General features: G+C 52.9%; 3 protein-coding genes across 12 annotated transcripts in view; 1 reads left to right on the top strand and 2 right to left on the bottom strand.

The window, feature by feature from the left end:
- ZNF219 (zinc finger protein 219) lies at positions 3,444-18,553 on the top strand. Of its 8 annotated transcripts, none has more exons than XM_018054542.1 (5): positions 3,444-3,599; positions 14,463-14,551; positions 14,835-16,242; positions 16,521-16,652; positions 16,863-17,951. In XM_018054542.1, the coding sequence occupies exons 2-5, from the start codon at positions 14,546-14,548 to the stop codon at positions 17,465-17,467; spliced, it is 2,151 nt and encodes a 716-aa protein (XP_017910031.1). In that variant the 5' UTR covers positions 3,444-3,599; positions 14,463-14,545; the 3' UTR covers positions 17,468-17,951. The 8 variants fall into 8 exon arrangements, 7 of the variants coding, with proteins under 7 accessions (XP_017910031.1, XP_017910027.1, XP_017910025.1 ...); XM_018054541.1 differs by lacking the exon at positions 3,444-3,599 and adding an exon at positions 9,388-9,780; XM_018054538.1 differs by having other exon boundaries at positions 3,512-3,599; positions 14,463-16,242.
- On the bottom strand, positions 4,910-18,408 carry TMEM253 (transmembrane protein 253). Its single transcript, XM_018054545.1, has 7 exons — positions 18,310-18,408; positions 7,134-7,229; positions 6,876-7,013; positions 6,379-6,489; positions 6,238-6,294; positions 5,576-5,948; positions 4,910-5,006 (listed from the first exon to the last, which is right to left on the bottom strand). The coding sequence occupies exons 3-6, from the start codon at positions 6,975-6,977 to the stop codon at positions 5,688-5,690; spliced, it is 531 nt and encodes a 176-aa protein (XP_017910034.1). The 5' UTR covers positions 6,978-7,013; positions 7,134-7,229; positions 18,310-18,408; the 3' UTR covers positions 4,910-5,006; positions 5,576-5,687.
- Positions 18,425-20,841, bottom strand: part of ARHGEF40 (Rho guanine nucleotide exchange factor 40) — a 23,784-nt gene continuing 21,367 nt past the window's right edge. For 2 of the 3 annotated variants that reach the window (XM_018054534.1, XM_018054532.1), the window contains 5 exons: positions 20,535-20,639; positions 20,163-20,306; positions 19,527-19,657; positions 19,080-19,125; positions 18,425-18,960 (listed from right to left, as the gene is read on the bottom strand). In XM_018054534.1, the coding sequence (XP_017910023.1) occupies positions 19,084-19,125; positions 19,527-19,657; positions 20,163-20,306; positions 20,535-20,639 (422 nt within the window). In that variant the 3' untranslated portion in view covers positions 18,425-18,960; positions 19,080-19,083. The remainder of the gene's footprint in view (positions 18,961-19,079; positions 19,126-19,526; positions 19,658-20,162; positions 20,307-20,534; positions 20,640-20,841) is intronic. The other variant, XM_018054533.1, reaches the window with a different exon arrangement.

The following is a 20,841-nucleotide window of genomic DNA, read 5'->3' as shown; positions in this document are numbered from 1 at the left end:
TCAGTGGAGAAATAACTCCAGAAAGAATGAAGGGATGGGGCCAAAGCAAAAACAATACCCAGCTGTGGATGTGATTGGTGATAGAAGCAAGGTCTGATACTGTAAAGAGCAATATTGCATAGGAACCTGGAATGTTAGGTCCATGAATCAAGGCAAATTGGAAGTGGTCAAAAGGAGATGGCAAGAGTGAACGTCGACATTCTAGGAATCAGCAAACTAAAATGGACTGGAATGGGTGAATTTAACTCAGATGACCATTATATCTACTACTGCGGGCAGGAATCCCTCAGAAGAAATGGAGTAGCCATCATGGTCAACAAAAGAGTCTGAAATGCAGTACTTGGATGCAATCTCAAAAACAACAGAATGATCTCTGTTCATTTCTAAGGCAAACCATTCAATATCACAGTAATCCAAGTCTATGCCCCAACCAGTAACACTGAAGAAGCTGAAGTTGAAAGGTTCTATGAAGACCTACAAGACCTTTTAGAACTAACACCCCCAAAAGATGTTCATTATAGGGGACTGGAATGCAAAAGTAGGAAGTCAAGAAACACCTGGAGTAACAGGCAAATTTGGCCTTGGAATATGGAATGAAGCAGGGCAAAGGCTAATAGAGTTTTGCCAAGAGAATGCACTGGTCATAACAAACACCCTCTTCCAACAACACAAGAGAAAACTCTACACATGGACATCACCAGATGGTCAACAATGAAATCAGACTGATTACATTCTTTGCAGCCAAAGATGGAGAAGCTCTATACAGTCAACAAAAACAACACCAGGAGCTGACTGTGGCTCAGATCATGAACTCCTTATTGCCAAATTCAGAATTAAATTGAAGAAAGTGGGGAAAACCACTAGACCATTCAGGTATGACCTAAATCAAATCCTTTATGATTATACAGTGGAAGTGAGAAATAGATTTAAGGGCCTAGATCTGATAGGTAGAGTGCCTGATGAACTATGGATGGAGGTTCATGACATTGTACAGGAGACAGGGATCAAGACCATCCCCATGGAAAAGAAATGCAAAAAAGCAAAATGGCTGTCTGGGGAGGCCTTACAAATAGCTGTGAAAAGAAGAGAAGTGAAAAGCAAAGGAGAAAAGGAAAGATATAAGCATCTGATGCAGAGTTCCAAAGAATAGCAAGGAGAGATAAGAAAGCCTTCCTCAGCGATCAATGCAAAGAAATAGAGGAAAAGAACAGAATGGGAAAGACTAGCGATCTCTTCAAGAAAATTAGAGATACCAAGGGATCATTTCATGCAAAGATGGGCTTGATAAAGGACAGAAATGGTATGGACCTAACAGAAGCAGAAGATACTAAGAAGAAGTGGCAAGAATACACAGAAGAACTGTACAAAAAGATCTTCATGACCCAGGTAATCACCATGGTGTGATCACTCACCTAAAGTCAGACATCCTGGAATGTGAAGTCAAGTGGGCCTTAGAAAGCATCATTATGAACAAAGCTAGTGGAGGTGATGGAATTCCAGTGGAGCTCTTTCAAATCCTGACAGATGATGCTGTGAAAGTGCTATACTCAAGATGCCAGCAAATTTGGAAAACTCAGCAGTGGCCACAGGGCTGGAAAAGGTCAGTTTTCATTCCAATCCCAAAGGGAATGCCAAAGAATGCTCAAACTACCACACAATTGCACTCATCTCACACACTAGTAGAGTAATGCTCAAAATTCTCCAAGCCAGACTTCAGCAATACATGAACCGTGAACTTCCTGATATTCAAGCTGGTTTTAGAAAAGGCAGAGGAACCAGAGATCAAATTGCCAACATCCGCTGGATCATGGAAAAAGCAAGAGCGTTCCAGAAAAACATCTATTTCTGCTTTATTATTGACTATGCCAAAGCCTTTGACTGTGTGGATCACAATAAACTGGAAAATTCTGAAAGAGATGGGAATACCAGACCACCTGACCTGCCTCTTGAGAAATCTGTATGCAGGTCAGGAAGCAACAGTTAGAACTGGACATGGAACAACAGACTGGTTCCAAATAGGAAAAGGAGTGCGTCAAGGCTGTATATTGTCACCCTGCTTATTTAACTTCTATGCAGAGTACATCATGAGAAACGCTGGGCTGGAAAAAACACAAGCTGGAATCAAGATTGCCGGGAGAAATATCAATAACCTCAGATATGCAGACGACACCACCCTTATGGCAGAAAGTGAAGAGGAACTAAAGAGCCTCTTGATGAAAGTGTAAGAGGAGAGTGAAAAAGTTGGCTTAAAGCTCAACATCCAGAAATCAAAGATCATGGCATCCGGTCCCATCACTCCATGGGAAATAGATGGGGAAACAGTGGGAACAGTGTCAGACTTTATTTTTTGGCCTCCAAAATCACTGCAGATGGTGATTGCAGCCATGAAATTAAAAGATGCTTACTCCTTGGAAGAAAAGTTATGACCAACCTAGACAGCATATTAAAAAGCAGAGACATTAGTTTGTCGGTAAGGTCCATCTAGTCAAGGCTATGGTTTTTCCAGTGGTCATGTATGAATGTGAGAGTTGGACTGTGAAGAAAGCTGAGTGCCGAAGAATTGATGCTTTTGAACTGTGGTGTTGGAGAAGACTCTTGAGAGTCCCTTGGACTGCAAGGAGATCCAACCGGTCCATCCTGAAGGAGATCAGCCCTGGGATTTCTTTGGAAGGACTGATGCTGAAGCTGAAACTCCAATACTTTGGCCACCTCATGCGACGAGGTGACTCGCTGGAAAAGCCCCTGTCACTGGGAGGGATTGGGGGCAGGAGGAGAAGGGGACGACAGAAGATGAGATGGCTGGATGGCATCACCGACTCTATGGACATGAGTTTGGGTAAACTCCAGGAGTTGGTGATGGACAGGGAGGCCCAGCGTGCTGTGATTCATGGGATCGAAGAGAGTCTGACACAACTTGAGCAACTGAACTGAACTGAACTGAACTGACATGGTAGTATCTCAGAATGGTGGTGGTCTATGGACTTGGGTACCTGAATAATTTACAAAGAGCAGAGCACCCTGCCAGAGAGTAAACCTTTGTGGGTTTAGGCCATTGAGATTTTGGCATTGTTACCACAGCACAACCTAGCCTAACCTGATACAAGGTTTATCTGCATGGTAACTGAACTTTTCCAAGAACTAAAATGCAACTCCTAGATATCTGATCATATCATAAAACTTGTTGCTCCTATGTGGAAGACAGTTAAGAATGAATTGTTGACTTTTATTCCTAGCTTCTTCAGCTACCACCACCTTCTGATTTTGAGGAAAATTATTGTGAGTGCTTCACAGATGAGCTCTCCATTATTCTGGCATTTAGACTGGGGGAGTGGGGGAGATTTTGTTTCCTCATTCCACAGCCTAATCCCAGAACTGTCCCCACCCACTAATACTCACACAATCTTGTCATAGGGCAACTATTACCACTCCCAAGGTGTCACAAACAGCGGGCTCCACTGCAATGTCAGGGCAATGCAGCCAGGCTGCGCTCTTTCCTCACTGGTGCCTGGGCTTGGTTAAGTCTGGAGAAGCAGCCTTCTCAAGTGGGAACAAAAATGAGTGTGAGGCGCACACCCATCCCGGCACTATGTGAATTTGGGGTGAGTTTTCTTAGTATTGCAGCTCTGGTCAATTTCTAGTTTCTCTAGCGGTTAGCAAGCTGTCGGGTTGGTGCTACTGGGTGCCCTCGTTTTCCTGGGCTTTTCTCAAGCCCACCTGAACTTGCCATTTTTGCACAATTGCAAAGATCATAAACGGTGGGGGTTGAGCACAACCAGAGCTTCTGCAAGCGCGCCGCAGCTGCGATCAAAGGTCGGCAGGGCTGCCGAGAGGCTGAGCCTGCGCAGTATCGCTCCCGCCTTGGAAAGGGTGGTTGCAACGCGGGATCGTTACACCGGCTAGCTCACAAGAGGCGGGAAAACCTTAGCTTGGGTCGCCGTGTCCCTCCCTCTTCCTGCCCTGTCCACCCCGTCTGCCCAGCCAGTCCGTCCTCCTCAGGCGCCTAGGCCCCGGGGGAGGGGGATGAGAAGGGCCCTGGGCTTCTGACTCATCATCTCCAACCCCTTTCTCGCGCGCGCTCCAAGTCTCAGGACTTTGGACCTGGGCACTGTGGGAGGGGGCACGGCGACAGCATCTGGGAAACCCCCGCTCTGCCAAGGGGCAGCCCTCAACCCCAGCCGGTCTCCGAAGCTACCAGATGGAGGAATGTAGAACCCCAGTCAGTTCTCAGTTACCGAGGTTGGGGTGGTGGCGCCCCCGCGTAAAACTGCCCTCCCGGCTCCTCCCTGCACGCGGGGCCAGTGGTCGCGTCCGAGGAAACGCTCGTCTAGGCCCAGATTTCCAGCGCCTTGCGTCACTCAGCAGATGCACAGCGCCCCCACCACAGAAGGGAAGGCTCTTTATTTCCCAGCAGGCCACGGGGCGGCGAGGCATCCTGGGATTTGTAGTTTCTGCTAGAGTAGAAAGGCACCAGATCGAAGTGAGAGAACGGAAGCACCAGTGGTGAATGGATCTCAGAGAGTGGGCGTGTACGGGAACCCGGGTTTGGAGTGAATGGGATAGTGAAAGGTGGAAATCTTGGAAACAGTGAGATGAGGCAGATGTGAAGCTGGGGAGGCAGTGGGTAAGAATGGAAGGGAGGAAATGGATCTAGCTGAAAGTTAGTTTAAGGATGTCTTATCTTGCAGGCAGTCCGATTCTCAGGGCTGTGAGGTGATGGCAGACTCATTCTAGGTGTTGCTTTCCCCAGCAGGGAAGGGTAAAGCAAGGGGCCTAGTCAGAGGGAGAATTGAAGGCACTCCACAAGACTTCATGTATGTCTCGGGGGACTCCATCTAGTTTGAGTTCAGGGGGATGCGGTGCAGGAGAGTCTGGAGAATGTTCCCATCGGATAGGAGGGCAGCACATGTCTGCTTCCACTTGCCAGCTCACTCATTTGTTCTCTTTGCTGTGCTAGCCACTGTGGGACCAGTCTCCAACTCAGGAACTTCCTCCAACTCTGAGAGGCCCTGAAAACCAGACAGTTGTGAGGTGAGCAAACATCAAGGGTGAGAAAGGAGGAATCCCAGAGAGATGCAGCTTCCTCCTCTCCCATTTTTTCCCTCATGTTCACATAGTCCTTCCAATATTTAGTCACATTCCTAATACTCTCCCACATTTCTAGCCCCAGCCATTTAGATACTCAGTTTCCTGTTACCCATCACTAGGAGAAAGGGAAAGTGAAGTTGCTCAGTCGTGTTCGACGTTTTGGGGGACCCCATGGACTGTAGCCTACCAGGCTCCTCAGTCCATGGAATTTTCCAGGCAAGAGTACTGGAGTGGGTTGCCATTTCCTTCTCCAGGAGATCTTCCCAACCCAGGGATCGAACCCAGGTCTCCCGTATTGCAGGCAAACGCTTTACCATCTGAGTCTCCTAGCCATCACTAGGAGAGACATGTCCAAAGCCAGAAAACTAATAAGTTTCAGTTTAACAACCCCTCCTGCCCCACCACATTATTCTCCCTTAAGTACCATTAACCAGAATAGCCAGTGAAAAAATAAGTTTCTAGCTCTCTGCTTCCTCCCAGCCCTCAATACCTCCTGTAGCTCCTGGTAGCGAAGACTCTGGCTTCTGCAGCATCTTGGCTTCCTCTGGCTCAGCAGGAACAGGGAGTATGCTGAGACCAGCACTCCCCCTAGGGTGAAGGCCTCAGCGCTGAGCTCCAGCACCAACAAGCCAGCTAGCTGTAGGTAGATGGGGCTGAGGGTGTGCTGCAGGGGACCCTGCACCTATCTGCCCTTGTCCTTTCCCCTCCTCTTGCCTCTGCATCCTCCCACATTCTCCTTTATTCACTTGTACCTCGGAGGGGATGGTTCGGGCAGACATCAAGGCTGTCTTCATCACCTCGACCACCAATGCGATGAAGCCCGAGATCAGATTAAAGGTGTTGAATATCATCATGGCGCGCACCTGCCAGTGAGCCAGTTGAGTCCTGCCAGCCTAGGGGACTCATTGGAACCTCAAGCCCCACCTGTAGCCTAGCTGAAAACAAAACTCAGCTCCTATTCCTCCACCTCCAAACAAGACCATCAGCCCTTTAACTTTCTTATTCTACCCCCTCAGGGTTTTAGGCCAGTCGTGGGCAGAGAGCTGACATAATTAGTCAACAGTCAGAAATTCACTTCCTAGACTGAGATGTGCATGTGTGTATGTGTTTCAGGGGGTGGGAGAATAGTACTACATTCTTTTCCCCTCTCACCTTCCAGAGATGGGGTGCTCTGCGCAGCTCAAGAGTAACAATCCCAGTGAGGAGACCCTGAATGATGAGAAAGGCAAGTGGTGAGGTCTGGCTTGTTAGAGAGGGGCCCTTCCTTCTACCCTCCCATGTGGTAGTTCTTACCAGTATGCCAGGCCCAAGTGGCAGTGCTGTGGTCATGTGACAAGCAGAGTTCAGGCAGGCTACTGAGACAGCAAAGGGCACCACAGCCACTGCCAGCCATAGCTGGCTCACCTGGAGGCCAGATGCAGTGTAGTTGAAGGGAAACTGTCAGGAACTCCCTTCCTCCCAATCTTTGCCTCGTACATAGATCAGCGATTGGGAAGAATGCATAGTGCCAGAGAGTAGTCAACCAAGGGCCATAAGGAGAAGGAGATATCATTTAATTTTTTCCTGCCTCATGCTGTAGTTCAGTTACTTACCTGTGTGTTTTCCCCATATGGAGAATCTACTTGGAGATTAAGAGTCTTGCCTTGTTTATTCAATATTTCCTCCACCCTCCTCCCACTCAGCCTAGCATAGTTTCAGGCACGTGATAAGTGCTTACAAAACATGTGTAGAACTGAATTGGGGGTACAAGTGAACATGCTGAAGGTCGGGGTGGGGCAGCTTGGCCTCACCGCCAGCACCAGGAGGCGCCCACTCTGCCTGTGCCTGGCCCAGTGCTGTAGCTTTTCCAGACGAAGGCTAGGTCTCTCTTGCTGACCAGCTCTGTCCTCCATGGCTCCCTTGACCACTAGAGCTCCGTGATTTCTAGCCTGGGAAAAATGCAGTATGACACCCATCAGAAGACAGGACATCTAGCAACATCTCTTTCAGCTGCCCCTCTGCCTGCTTTCAGTATCCAGGAAGTTGAGACTTAGGGTCCTTACACCTACCTAGTCTGAAGCAGCTGCTCCAAAGGGATGGGTCCCAGTCGGGCCTGGAGTTCCTGGCAGGGCCCCTGGTAGCTCAGAGCAGATGACAAACTTGTCCTGGCAGAGACAGGCTATCAGGGCTGAGGTGTGGTGGGGCAAAGGTCCCTATGAGGGCCTATGGATCCAGGGAGTGGCGGTGGGTAGACACTAGCCTCAGTTCACTCTACAAGACACCTTGCCCTATCTCATTCTGTTCCCATTTCCTGTTGACCCCGTCTCTGCCCATCCTTGGTGCCTCTTCTGATCGCTCACCTTATCCACATGGATACTATCACCTTGGGCTCCAATGTCCCATTTCCACCTAATCTTTTTCCTTTTTTAGGGGGCTTCCTCCTTAAATTACTTGTCATTCTGTAGGGAAATCCCACCTCACTCTCTGGATTAGTCCCATCATTACCACTTGAAGGTTTGTCCCAAGACCAGCTAAGACCTAGCTTCTTATCTCTCACTTTCTGGACAATTTCTCCTCTCTCATTCCTTTCTTGAAGGATTTACTCTGGATTGGGCACTGACTAAGTGGATGGAGAGCTCTATTTATAGTAGGGATTGTTTTTGACTCAGTGATAACCTGTAGTTAGATATGTTAGAAGACTGGTCCTTAAATGGTCAGTCTTGGAACGGACACTATTGCAACAATTAATATTTTTGAGGGACAGAAGTTGCCTTGCAGCCAGGCAAGCTCTGACACTTTCCCAGCTGTGTGGCCTTGGATACATTATTCTACCAATTTGAACCTCAGTTTGTTGAAACTGAGTGATTAAAAGGGGGACAGTAATATGACTGGGAAGGGTTGTTGACTCAGGGTGGGTACATAATAACCATTAATGATGCTGATTAGTTTATACTGATATACCTGATGCCATTACAGCACTTATTCAGAAGCTAAGCTGGGGTCATTTATTTCTACACACCAGGGAGGCCTGGTGTGCTGCAGTTCCTGGGGTCGCAAAGAGTCAGACATGACTTGGCTACTGAACAGCAATAAAGAAGCAGAATCACCTGGGCCCAAATATATATTCTGTAGATCAAAAGTAGGAAAAGCCCACCTTGGTGCAAGCCTGACTTCTGGAGGCAACCAGATTTATGTTCAAATCCCAGATCAACCCAGGTGACCTTGGGCAAGTTACTTAATCTCTGTTTTCTTATCATTAAAGGCAAATTAATACCAATCTCAAGGGGTTGCCTTTTAAGTATTAAAAGAGAAAATGCATATGAACCCATTCAGTTCAGCACCTGGCACCTACACGCTCAATAAATGTGAGTCGCTATTATTAATTGATGACAGAAGACTGAGCCAGAAGACCCCAGGAGTTAGAACTAGGAGGCAGGGTCCTGGGAGGCAAGTGGCCTTCTATGTGAGCCACTTTTGCCCTGTTCAGTGCTGCGCCAACTCACTGAAACACTGTGCCCCCTCTTCTTTACTGGGCAGTGAGAATCACATTTAAAGGGATCTTGAGAACTGTTCTGTCTACTCTCTCCTCTATCCTTACGTATATTAATTTTATTTTGTGGCGATGGCCTGACAGAATGTGAGATGTTGGGCTTGCACTGAGTATCCCATAACTGGTAGGCCAGTGGAAAGAGTCTAGCCTCATTTTCCTTACCTGTAAATGCAGACTAATTATAGAAGTGTTATTGGAAGGATTGTATACTATTAAATATGTGATCAGGCATTCAGTGAAATATTGATCAAATCTAAGTGTCCAGTTTACAAATTTGTAGTCCCTGTCTAGATTACAATCTCCTCGAGGGAGAGTACCACGTTCCCCTACTGTGTTCATCCCCCACGGCCCTGAGCATAGTGCTTGGTACTTAGTAAGCACTCAGTAAATATTTGTTGTATTGAAGAGCCATTAAAGTAACTTAAGGAATGGAAAAATAGAACTCGAGAGGAAGGGGCAGGAATTGTTTATCGAGAACAGAAAGGACCGAACAGTAACTTTAATGTTTCTTACACGGCCGACATTAACTATCTCTATAATCGCCCCTCCTCCTCCCCCAAAAGAGAGACAGAAATTGTAAGGGAGAGGCTTTGAGATAAAACCCCAGGAAGAACTTCCCGAGTCTGTGCATGTTGGGGCAGAAAGAGCGGCAGAGCCAGCTCCTTCCCTGGTATGTCCGGGTTTAGGGTGGGAGGGGCAGTCCTGCTTGGAGGCTGGGGGAAGGACGAGATGACCTTTCAAAATCTCTTCCAGTCTCCTGTTGGAATCATCCGTGCGCCCCACCCCCGTTCCCCCCCTCCTCCGACAGCGCCCCCAGTCTCCAAACGGCCCGCACCCCGCCCCTGGCGGCCGCCTCTCGTGGCTCCCGGGGTCCCCTGCTCCCTGTCCCCGGAGCCGGAGCCCCGCTCCCGCTCCCGCTCCCGTGCGGCTCCCAGCCCCGCCGCGCCGCCCCCCGCATGCTAATGGCCGGGCCGCCTCCCGCCGCACACAATGCGGGCCGGGGCCGGGGGCGGGGGACCGGGGAGGGGGCGGGGGCCGGGCCGGGGGCGGGGGGGCCGGGGCCCGGCGCATCTCCCCCGGCCCCACGTAACGCTGACGCCCGCGCCGCCGGCCCGCCGCCCGCCGCCGCCGCCGCCGCCCGCTCCGCCGCCGCCCGCCCGGGGCTCGTGAGTAGCCGCTCCCCCCACTCCCGGCCCCCCCTCAGCCACCCGGCCCCCGCCCCCGGCCCCCGCCCCCCCTCCGGAGGGGGGGCCCCCGCTACGCGCGCCCGGCTCGGAGCAGGTGCAGGGGGCGGGGGCGGGGGAGGGGCGCCGGCTCGGCCCCAAGCAAACTTCGCCCAGAGCTCCTGGGGGGGCGGGGTGGGGGCGGCGGCCACGGAAGCCTGAGAGCTAGGGGGGCCTCGAAGGAGGGGGGGCAGGTGGGGGAGTCGGGAAAGCGGACACCAAAGGGGAAAGGCCAGCGGGGGTGGGGGGGGGCGGTCGTCTTTGTAGGGGCCCGAAGGCAGGGCGCGAGGGGCCTGGGGGTGCCGGGCGGCCGAACTGGGAACCAGAGTGGATGAGTGCCCCCCGGCCCAGGTAGGGCTGATGGAGGAGGAGGGGGAAGGGACCCAAACTCTCCGGGAGCGGGGGATGGGGGAGGGGAGAGGATGGGGGGGTGCTTCCCTCTCTGCGTCCCAAACAAAGTGTCACAAAGAGCTCGGCCGGCGGCAGCGGCGGAGGCGGCTGCAACTCAGCTTTTGTTCTCCGGGCCCGGGTAGCTGAGCCTTGGCCTCCCAGTCTCCCAACCCTGTCCCCCATCATGCTTCTGGTTTATCTTCCCCGGGAGGGGCCCGGGGTGCTGCTAGAAGAACCTCTTGTGCAAGATCAAAGGTCTTGCCCTACTTGCCAACCTACTTCTGAGAGGGAGATTTTCCCAGAGGCTTTCTTACCCACTCCCCACCCCCTTATCTGAGAACTGAGGTTCATATGGGTGCTGAGACCCTGACCTTTCTAGGGTCAGCTCCAGCTAAGGGGGCTTAGGGCTGGCTGCATGCCCTTCCCCCAGATCCAGGTCCTTCGCAACTTTCAGAAGAGGGGTCAACTTGGGACATGCCTCTGGGATAAGATTCACTATGGTGGGGTGGCTGTAGGTGAGCAGGTGTACTTTCCTCTCACCTCCTGCTGTCCATTTGAAACCCACAACTGAGGTCTATAACCCCCACTCAGGGTAGTGAGGATGGAAGGAAGCAGGCTTTACCAAGAGCTCAGTCTAAAAGGTGGGCAGGCTGTGCTATGAGGTCAGTTTTAGGGGAGCCACCTGAGCAGTGCAGTTCAGAGGACCATGGAAAGGAGGCCATAAAAGTGAACTAGTGGCGTGTCCATGTGATAAAGGTGGTCTTGACTCTAGACCACCTAAGGACTTCCCTTTCAACTCCATCTAGTACAGCATTAATCATAATTGTTAGAGGACTTGGAGGGCGTAAACATTCTCAGAGGGAAAAACATCAAGTGTAGAGATGACCGGAGACAGAGATCTAGTCACTGTCCTGCAGGCCCTATACTTCAAGTCCTGACCATTGCCCCTTACACTTTGACCCTAAAAGCTTTGGAAACACAAAGTTTGAGAGAGAATCTTCATGGTCCTCCAGACATCAGATGCATCTATGTACTTGTCCCTGTTGTTTCTAAGAGTCTTCTCACCAACCCTTGATGGTCCACACCCCCTTTCCCACCAGGTCTCCTAGCATATAAAAGGAATTGGCCTATTGCTTTGGAAAGATTTTGGATCCCTATCCCTGGCCCTACATCCCTGTAGAACCCAAATAAGGGCAAAATAACCCTTGATTCCCACTGAGGGTGGGAAGTAGGTCAGTGCTGCTGCCTGGCTAAGTCTCGTGGTTGGTGTTTAGGGCCTGAGTATAGAAAACTCTGATTATTGCCCATGGGCAATGCATGCGTGATCTGGGTTCCAGGTCATTTCATAAAATCTGGGGCTCTGGGGCTCTGTCAGTGCTTTCTCCGACTGAGAAAAACTTGTGGGATCAGGTTCTTGGGACCTCTTTGGTGAGGAGATGATTCTGGAGATCCTGACTGAGCCTAGGAGGTTCTCTCAGTGGGTTTTGTTGATTTGAGGCTACCCTCTGGGGAAACTTTCCCTGCTGGGAATTCAGCTTCACTTTGAGCCTTCTTGTATATCACTGCATTTCCGTCCTGGAAAACTGCTATGTGCAAAGCAGTGCTTTTGTTTTGTTTTGGGGAGGAACCTTTGCCCAATTCCTACTCTACTTGCTTTGGTATGAGATCAGCCTCCCAGGAGGTATTTTGTTTACTATCCTATAAGCGGTTTTAAGGGCCCTAGAATCTTCTCAGAATCAGGGTATGTGCCCATAGGTTAGTCAGCTATGACCATGCAGTATTCCCAGCCTCCTCCCCCTCCTCCCCCACCATCTGCTTCCTCTGAATATACCAGATTGGCTGTACACCAGGATGTTCCGGGAATCCCCAGGAGAGCAACAGAATGTGATGGACCCAAATATGATGCCTCAGTAACTCATTCCAGGATGTACAAACTGTAACTGTCAGAACACTCCTTATAGCTAATTAAAATTCTTCTAGTTACATCTATTTTCTGTTACATCTGTCTATTTTCAGTGACATCCAAAAGGCCAAAATAATCCCTCTGGTACCACTGGTTTTTTTCCCCCCTCTATGGTTTCCAGATAAGAATTTTTAAAAATCCTCTGGCTTTTCTTGTTGCCTTATGCGAGGTGCTAAAATGGCAAATATGGCCCCTCTAGCACTTCATTGCTCTATGGTATGGAGGTGGCCAAAGAGGCTCCTCTGGTAGCCCACTGCACTCTCCATGGTACTGAAGGAATGACCATTTGTTTCAACATCTCTCTGGGGTCCAGAAGAGTCCTATGACTCAGAACCACAAAACTTTTGAACTGGAGGGGACCATCAGTATAAATTAGTCTAATCCCCTTATTTTACAGATGAGTAAACTGGGAAGTTAAGTGATTTACTGAAGGTTGCAGGGCTATTAATGATCTGACTGGGCCCACAATAGTCTTGTACCCCTCAGTCCTAAACTAATTCATCTTTCATTATATTACTTAGTGAACTCAACAAGGCTCTTGGTCTCAGGAAAGGGGCTTATTTGGAGGATCCAGAAGATGAGAGTGGATACCTTAATTTGAAGCTGCAGAAATAAAGATATTAAAAGTTGTGGTGGAGGTTGTTTAGTGACCCTGGACAAAGACATTTTGTTAATTAATTTCCTGTTAATAAAATTCCCATCACCCAGATTCCACATGTAACAGGTACCTGACCATTCATGGAATCTTGTCCCATCTACTAAACATCAAAAATTAAAGCATCCTTGGGTCTCCAGAGCCTTTTTTCTTTGCAGGGCTGACCCTAGCTCAGTTCTCTACTGTTAAAATTCCTTAAGCAAAATATTGCTGAATCCTTTTCTTTCTCAGTAACCTATTTCAGTTTCACAATGCCTATTGTAAGGAGGTTCTTTATACCTCAAACATTCTTTCTGTCTCAGGCCAAAAAAAAAAAAAAAATCATGTAAGGTCCACATTTGTCTAGGTTTGACCACATACAGTTCTTTATGTAAGCAGGATAGACTAGATGACTTCTGGTCATTCTCCTAGGCCTGTTTCCATGAATCTTAATTGTGGGGTTGCTTCTAAGTCCTAAAGCTAACCTTCTCTGCAGCTTAGAATCAGGAGATCCTTGCCGCCCCCCCCCCCCCCCCCCACCAAGTCCTCTTCCTCTCAATGCTCTTCTCCTTCCTCAGAACTGGAGCTCTGCACATCCCAGGCCCAGGGAATTTTAGCCTGGAGAATTTTAACCCTTTTCAGCTCAGAGCATGTGCTGAGCCCCTATCTGTGCAGATGGCCCAGCCCCGCCCCCCGTCCCTCACTCCAGCCTCTTGAGCTCAGAGCCAGTGTAATCCTCCTCTTGTGTGAGGGAGCCTCTCCCCTGCAGAGAGGAGGAAAGCCTGCCTCGGAACAGCCCTGGACAAAGGGGCTGAGATGCCCCATCAAACTGCAGGCTCCAAGGTTTGAAACGAGGGGATGAATTCTATCCGGTATTTGCAGTTTTTAACCCCTTCCCAAGGCCAGCAGCGCCCCTTAACTTCCACTCCTCCCCCAACTCTCTCTTCATTCCCTTTCCCTCTGGCTCTCTCCCCCTTCATGCCCCTCCCCCTCTGTCTGTCTCCAGACTCTGCTGCTGGGAGGTGTTTCTCTCCCATGCATGAATGAGTCTCTGTAATGAATGGAAATGAATGGATCAGGAATCCAGGCGGAGGGAGGAAGAATGAGGGGGAAAGACAGAAAGACAGGGTAAAGGCAGAAGGAAGAACTGTGGAGCCTGGAAGAATGTTTGGCTGGCTGGTCAGTTAGGGGTCTGAGAGCAACTGGTCCCACTTGGATAGCTGAGGAGCATGGCAAGCCGACCCCACTTGCTTTTCCCACTGCACAGCCCAGTCTAAATGAGAGAAGAGTATACTGTGATGGTCTCTTCCACCACCAGGGTGGCAGAGACGTGGGTGGGGGGGGGTGCATGGTGGTGGTGGTGGTGGTGGTGATGGTTGTTCTGGATAAGGCATTTAAAATGAAAAATTTAGGGGGAAGAAATCTGGGTTATTAGGGAGCCTTGTGAACAAATAAAGTAGTACAAGTTTTGAAAACAGCAGCCTCCTCCTGTCTCAGGATGTAAGGGAGGAGAAGGGATAGATCCCAGGGTGCTAAGAGCTTGGGGCTCTCCAGAAGAGGCTGGGGTTAGGGGTGACTTTTTCCACTGCTGAAAATCAGGGCTCATCCTTTGCTCCAAATCTGTCTCTCTTGCTTTAGCTCTTCAGCACCTGTTGCCTTCACTAGCAGCTTTCCCCCCTCTTCCGTACACTCCTCAGAACCAAAGAATGTGAAGGGGGTCCATGGAGGTGAGTGAGGCTCTGGCCTGAACCTACAAGTACCTGCAACTATACTTCCTCCCCTCCCTACCTCTCTTTTGTCTCTCTGGCCTCCCATTATTATTTCCGTGGTCCCAAAAGCTCAGTTCCCATTCATCCCCCAACTTCCTCGAGGTGAGTGGGAGGGGCCCCCGGTGTTCTTGGTTCAGGCCCCGACCCACCCTCTCTTGGGTTCCTCTGGCTCTCCGTATCCATGTCTCCCCCACAGCTCTCCCTTCTCCACCCTTCGCTCTGTTCACATCTTTCTCCACAGGGCTCACGTCCCCGCGCCCCGGTCGGCCACCTAGCGCCGTCGCCCCCGGCTTTCGACGGCGAACTGGATCTGCAGCGCTACTCCAACGGGCCAGGCGTGAGCGCTGGGTCTCCAGGGATGGGAGCAGTGGGTTGGTCTGAGAGTCGCGCAGGCGAACGGCGCTTCCCCTGCCCTGTATGCGGGAAGCGCTTCCGCTTCAACTCTATCCTGGCTTTGCACCTGCGGGCGCACCCAGGCGCCCAGGCCTTCCAGTGCCCGCACTGTGGCCACCGTGCTGCGCAGCGTGCGCTGCTGCGCTCACACCTGCGCACGCACCAGCCCGAGCGCCCGCGAAGCCCCGCAGCGCGCCTGTTGCTGGAGTTGGAGGAGCGCGCTCTACTGCGGGAGGCCCGGCTGGGGCGACCTCGAAGCTCAGGGGGCCTGCAGGCCACCCCTGCCACCGAGGGCCTGGCGCGACCCCAGGCTCCTTCGTCGTCCGCCTTCCGTTGCCCCTTCTGCAAAGGCAAATTTCGCACCGCGGCAGAGCGCGAACGCCACCTGCACATTCTGCACAGGCCCTGGAAGTGCGGCCTGTGCAGTTTCGGCTCCAGCCAGGAGGAGGAGCTGCTGCACCACAGCCTGACCGCCCACGGAGCTCCCGAGCGCCCCCTGGCGGCCACCTCGGCTGCGCCCCAGCCTCAACCTCCACCCCAGCCTGAACCTAGATCGGTCCCCGAGCCAGAGCCGGAGCCTGAAAGTGAGGCAACCCCGGCCCCCGCTCCTGCTGCTCCCGAGGAGCCCCCAGCGCCTCCGGAGTTCCGCTGTCAAGTGTGTGGCCAGAGCTTTACGCAGTCCTGGTTTCTCAAGGGTCATATGCGCAAGCACAAGGCCTCCTTCGATCATGCATGTCCTGTTTGTGGCCGCTGCTTCAAGGAGCCCTGGTTCCTAAAGAACCACATGAAAGTGCACGCCAGCAAGCTGGGCCCACTGCGTGCTCCGGGGCCTGGTTCCGGGCCTGCCCGGGCCCCCCAGCCTCCTGACCTGGGCCTACTTGCCTACGAGCCTCTGGGCCCTGCGCTCCTCTTGGCCCCAGCGCCCACCCCCGCTGAGCGCCGTGAGCCTCCGAGCCTCCTGGGCTACCTGAGCCTGCGAGCCGGCGAGGCGCGGCCCAATGGTGAGGGCGCTGAGCCTGGGGCTGGCCGCAGCTTTGGAAGCTTCCGCCCACTGCCCTCTGCTCTCCCAGCCCGTGCTCGCCGGCACCGCGCCGAGGAGCCAGACGAGGAAGAGGAGGTGGTGGAGGCAGAGGAAGAGACCTGGGCCCGGAGCAGGGCGGTGGGCCCTCTGGCTTCACTGCCCCCGCGCCCAGGTGAGGCCTCAGGGCACTCTGCGCCTGCCGCGGGGGCCCAGGCGAGGTCCACCGCCACGCAGGGTATGTATGGCTCTCCTCTAAGGTGTTCCACATTGTGGCCCACTCTGACGCCACCACTGCCCTCTTGCCTGCTCCTTTTAAAAAGGACCTGCCTCATTACTACCCTTTGAGGGCACAATCCAACTCAGAGCAAGTCGAACCTCTCAGGTTCCCGCAAACATTTCGTTTCCTCCTAGGCTGGGAGGGGAAGCAGTCCTGTGGGTGGTATGGGGGCACAGAGACCTAATAGAGTTAGGGCAACGGATCCCTCTGACTTTTTTTTAACGCGTGTATTGCAGAAGAGAATGGGCTGTTAGTTGGAGGGGCCCGGCCTGAAGGGGGCCGGGGGGCCACCGGCAAGGATTGCCCCTTTTGTGGAAAATCTTTCCGCTCAGCGCATCACCTCAAAGTGCACCTGCGAGTGCACACAGGTGAGGGGGCCAACCTCCGGGATGGAGAGGGGGCTGAGGCCAGGAAGCGGGGTGAGGGGTGCGGGTGAGAGCTACGAGAAACACCTCTTAATTAAAATCAGAAGGGTGGGTGGGGCAGTGTTTTTTTCCTTGCCCAAAGCCTGTACATGGAGTGAAATGCGGGTAGGGGCGGACAGTGATCTCTGGCATTATCGCACCCCTCCTCTCCAGGCGAGCGCCCCTACAAGTGTCCACACTGCGACTACGCGGGCACCCAGTCCGGCTCGCTCAAGTATCACCTGCAGCGCCACCACCGGGAGCAGAAGAGTGGAGCCGGCCCCGGGCCACCCCCAGAGCCACCGCCCCCTTCCCAGCGGGGTTCGGTCCAGTCGTCCGGAGCCAAGGCGGCTCCGCAGCCTGCGACCTGGGTAGAGGGCAGAGCGAGCCCCCGGCCTCCCGCGAGTGGCGGCGCGCCGGGGTCCCGTCGGAAGCCCGCTAGCCCCGGGAGGACCCTGCGCAACGGGCGAGGCGGTGAGGCCGAGCCCCTGGACCTGTCCCTGCGGGCGGGGCCGGGAGGCGAGGCTGGGCCAGGGGGTGCCCTCCACCGATGCCTCTTCTGTCCCTTCGCCACTGGAGCCCCCGAGCTCATGGCCTTGCACCTCCAAGTGCACCACAGCCGCAGGGCTCGGGGCCGCAGGCCGCCCCAGGCCGATGCATCCCCGCCCTATGCCCGAGCACCATCAGGAGAGACCCCTCCCACTCCTCCGCAGGAAGGGGAGGAGGGCCCCGGGCTGTTGAGATCCGGAGAGGCCGGGCTAGGGGGCCAAGAAAGGTAGGGAGCCCTCTTAGGGGGCCGTTAGCTTAGTTTACCCCGCCGGAGCGGGGCAGCGGTAGAGGTAGTTGGGTAGAGCAGCCAGCAGGGGGCAGCGTGGGACCCATATCCCAGCCCCGGGCGGACCAGAGGTGGAGGGGCAGAGAGCGTGAGGAGGGTGGGCGGGCGACACCCACCCAGCCCAGAGGAGAGTCACAGTGCCTTAGCAGTGGCAGGGGTGAGGATCAAAGAACGGGGTCCCAGGGCTGGCAGAGAGTACTGTTCCTGCTGAGGGGCAGCTCTGCCAGCCTTTGCTGGTCCATAGGCGTGAGAGTTTATTTTTGTACAATGGGTGGGGGTGGGGGGCACTGCACCCTTCTAGCCCCTTCAGGGGCCCTGTAGACGTCGCTATTTTTGGTACGATTCCTGTCATCCCTGTCGCAGAGTTGTGTCCCCAATAAACAGGTGTCTTGAGACACAGGGCACTGTGTCTGCCTGCCTATGTCCTGTCCTTGGGCCACTGCATCCAGAAATGAGTCCTTTCTTCAGGCACTTTTTACCACCCAAAGAGCTTGGTAAGAAGCTTGGGCTTTACCCTCAGGCTTTGGCTTCAGTGGCTCTGGGGTGGGGCCCATGAATTAGTATTTTAACAAGTAGCCTATTGTTCTCCTGTACTGTGATCTGAGAATGCCGTCTTGAGAAACTGCTGGATGGTGCTAGTAGACCCCAGCTTGACTGTGACCAGCTCAGCCTCAGGAAGTGCATGCAGAATGAGAGGAGGAACGTCAGGCCTCTGGAGGCCTCTCCTCTGGGAGGGTGCACGTTCACCCAGGCCCAGCTTTGTGCCAGAAAGGGGGTACAGTGTACCTTGCAGCCTTGGCTTTATTTTCTGTGTTCTAGTTAACGATCGGGTGAGCGGAAGTGCTCAAGTTAGTGGTATCACTCCAACCCTGAGGTCTGCTCTAGCTGTTTGGAGACAAAGTGTGAGTAAATATATTTAATATAACGATAGTATTATAATAACAGTAATTACATATATAAAGTTTGCAGTTCCCTGCCCCACTCTTCTGTAATGGTTTGCATAGCTCCGTGTCTATGACCCCCCCCCCCCCCCAAGAACGGAGTTGCCAGGAACTGGCAGAGATGAGTCTTCTCAGGAAGAGTCAGGGGGCGGCATGAGGGGAGAACACAGGCTATGGAGGCAGGGCTGACACGGAGCTGTGTCCTGGGAGTATGCACTGGCCCTGGATGGGAAAGGACTGGACGGAGGAAAATTTCCCCACCTCCAGGGTATAAAGGCAAGCAAGTGTGGACACTCTGGTTCTTGTAGGAAGGCACCTGGCTGGGAAGAGCTAGAGACAGTGGTAGCAGGGAAACATACTAGTCCTTTGACCTCCTCTCTGTCCAGGAAGCAGAGGGAAGGACTTCAGTGCTCTTCCAGTCCTCCACTATGTGCCCTCAGCATCCCAGCCCAAAGTGTGCTGAGAGGAGGGGCGGTAGCCAAGCTCCGGATCTTCTCTGGAAGCCAGGAAAGAAGAGGGAAGATGGGTTGGGAGAGGGAAGAAGCTGACTCCCAGGCAGCTGGGGAAGGGAAGGGGAAGGATGTAGGATGTGGTAGAAAGGGGGCACCAACTCACCCAGTCACAGAGGCGTGGTGGGGTCGCTCAGGGCCCGGGTATGACTCTGAAGGAAGAGAAACTACAGTGAGTTTAAAGCATAAGAAATCATCTCTTGTATAGAGAGGTTATATAACCCTTCCTCTCTCCCAAGCCTGTCAATTAGTTCACCCTTTTTTCCTCCTCATCATTCCTGAATTTTGTGGATTAAATCCAAGTTCCAATCCGTCTGTTAGAATTCTCCCCTCTCTCTCACTCTTGCACCACATTCCTTATTAAAGATTCTTTTTCACTTTTGACCTTCATCCCTCTCAGCCAGGCCTGGAGGAGAGGAGAAACGCAGACTGGACAATACATCCATCTAACCTGTAGCCTTGTGGGAGCACAGGCTCACTGGTTCCTCTGCCCCTCATGAGCTGAACGACCAGAAGAGCCCACCCCATTCTCAGCACTCCTGCAAGGACTTACCTGCCGGGATAGCCCTAAGATCCCTCCACTGGACAGAATGGGAGTGCTGCTCCCAGGGTGTGGGGGTTGCAGGCTGGGGCTGTTTCTCGGTCCTGGGGACACATCTCCAGAAGAGTCAAGTGTTTCTGGGGCTGGAGGGGAAGCTAGGGTGAGAGCAGAGTACAGAACCCCTCTAGATTACCTTAAGCAACCAAGCTGCTCCATCAGGGAAGAAAAAGCTCCATAGCAACAGGAAGCTGTAAGTCACCATAGCAATCCAGTTGCAAGAGAACCCCCCTACCAAGAGGCAGGAAATTGTCAGCGGCATCATTAGAGCAACCAGGGAAGAAGCGACAGGAAACTATAAGGATTGCCGTGGTGAACCAGGAGGGTACAACAGGAAGCTGAAGCAGTTTCCATAGAAACCCAAGGAGAGCTAGAGAGAGAGGTACAGAGGAAGTGCTTCTTAGCAACAGGCTGCTGTAAGCATTACCCTAGCAACCAGATGGAAGGCTCTTTTAGCAATGGGGAAGCTGTACATAGTTGTCATGGCAACCGGGCCACTTGGCTAAAGAAAGGAATTGCTCAGCAGCAAGCAGCCTGAACATCACCATGATGACCCAGCTGTTGGGAGCCACCCCTTGAGAGGTGCCTCACCCAGGGCAATTTGCTTGACGTCCAGATCCCAGGCCTCCTCCTCGACGCGGGCAGGCAGGGAACAGGCTCCCGGGGAGAGACCGGGAAGGGAGGGGCCGGCATGCTCAAAGGATGACACGGCCACCGAGGCCCGGGTGCGGGCGGCTGCAGAGAGTGGGGGAGGTGGAGGGGTGGGGTGCTGGTGTGGGAAAGCCCTCCTGGCTCCCTGAAATGACCCTCATCTCCTAGAGGGCCTCCCAGTCAGTCCCACAGTTTCTGAGAAGACATATCCACTTGTGACCCTTCCTTTCTTTCCACCACACCTCCTCACTGTGCATTCACTGTCGAGGTCTTTGACTTCTGGGGGCCACCCCCCTGCACTCTGGCCCTCACCTCTTCCAGTGAGCAGGGCACTCAGTGTCCGCTCCCCAAGTGCTTTGATGTCCAGGAAGGGTTTATTCCCAATGCCCATGGAGACCATCTGCTGCACTCGGAGCTCTAGGGGACAGAGACCATGTTACCAACTTTGCTCCTTCCCAGCTCTTCATTCCTCATTCTCATTCCCTTGGTGTCTCTTGTTACTCTCCTGTTGACTGTTATGACATGGATGGTGATGGTGGTCCTTGACTTCCCCCTTAGACAGCTGTCTCTTCTACCTGTTGCATCCTGCCCACTTGGCATTCCTGCTACCCAACTTCTC

This window comes from Capra hircus, chromosome 10, assembly GCF_001704415.2.
Source record: "Capra hircus breed San Clemente chromosome 10, ASM170441v1, whole genome shotgun sequence".
Lineage (NCBI taxonomy): Eukaryota > Metazoa > Chordata > Mammalia > Artiodactyla > Bovidae > Capra > Capra hircus.
The sequence above is the reverse complement of the archived record's forward strand: the minus strand, read 5'-3'. Positions and strand labels throughout refer to the sequence as shown.

What these genes read in the sequence shown, in the direction of transcription:
- TMEM253 (XM_018054545.1), bottom strand. Translation starts at nt 6,977, where the DNA reads ATGGAGGACAGAGCTGGTCAGCAAGAGAGACCTAGCCTTCGTCTGGAA. An exon ending in CACTTGGGCCTGGCATACTG is followed by an intron (nt 6,295 to 6,378) that starts GTAAGAACTACC and finishes CTCATCATTCAG; the next exon opens with GGTCTCCTCACTGGGATTGT. An exon ending in GAGCACCCCATCTCTGGAAG is followed by an intron (nt 5,949 to 6,237) that starts GTGAGAGGGGAA and finishes GCTCACTGGCAG; the next exon opens with GTGCGCGCCATGATGATATT.
- ZNF219 (XM_018054538.1), top strand. Translation starts at nt 14,775, where the DNA reads ATGTCTCCCCCACAGCTCTCCCTTCTCCACCCTTCGCTCTGTTCACAT. An exon ending in GAGGTCCACCGCCACGCAGG is followed by an intron (nt 16,243 to 16,520) that starts GTATGTATGGCT and finishes CGTGTATTGCAG; the next exon opens with AAGAGAATGGGCTGTTAGTT. An exon ending in GCACCTGCGAGTGCACACAG is followed by an intron (nt 16,653 to 16,862) that starts GTGAGGGGGCCA and finishes CCTCCTCTCCAG; the next exon opens with GCGAGCGCCCCTACAAGTGT.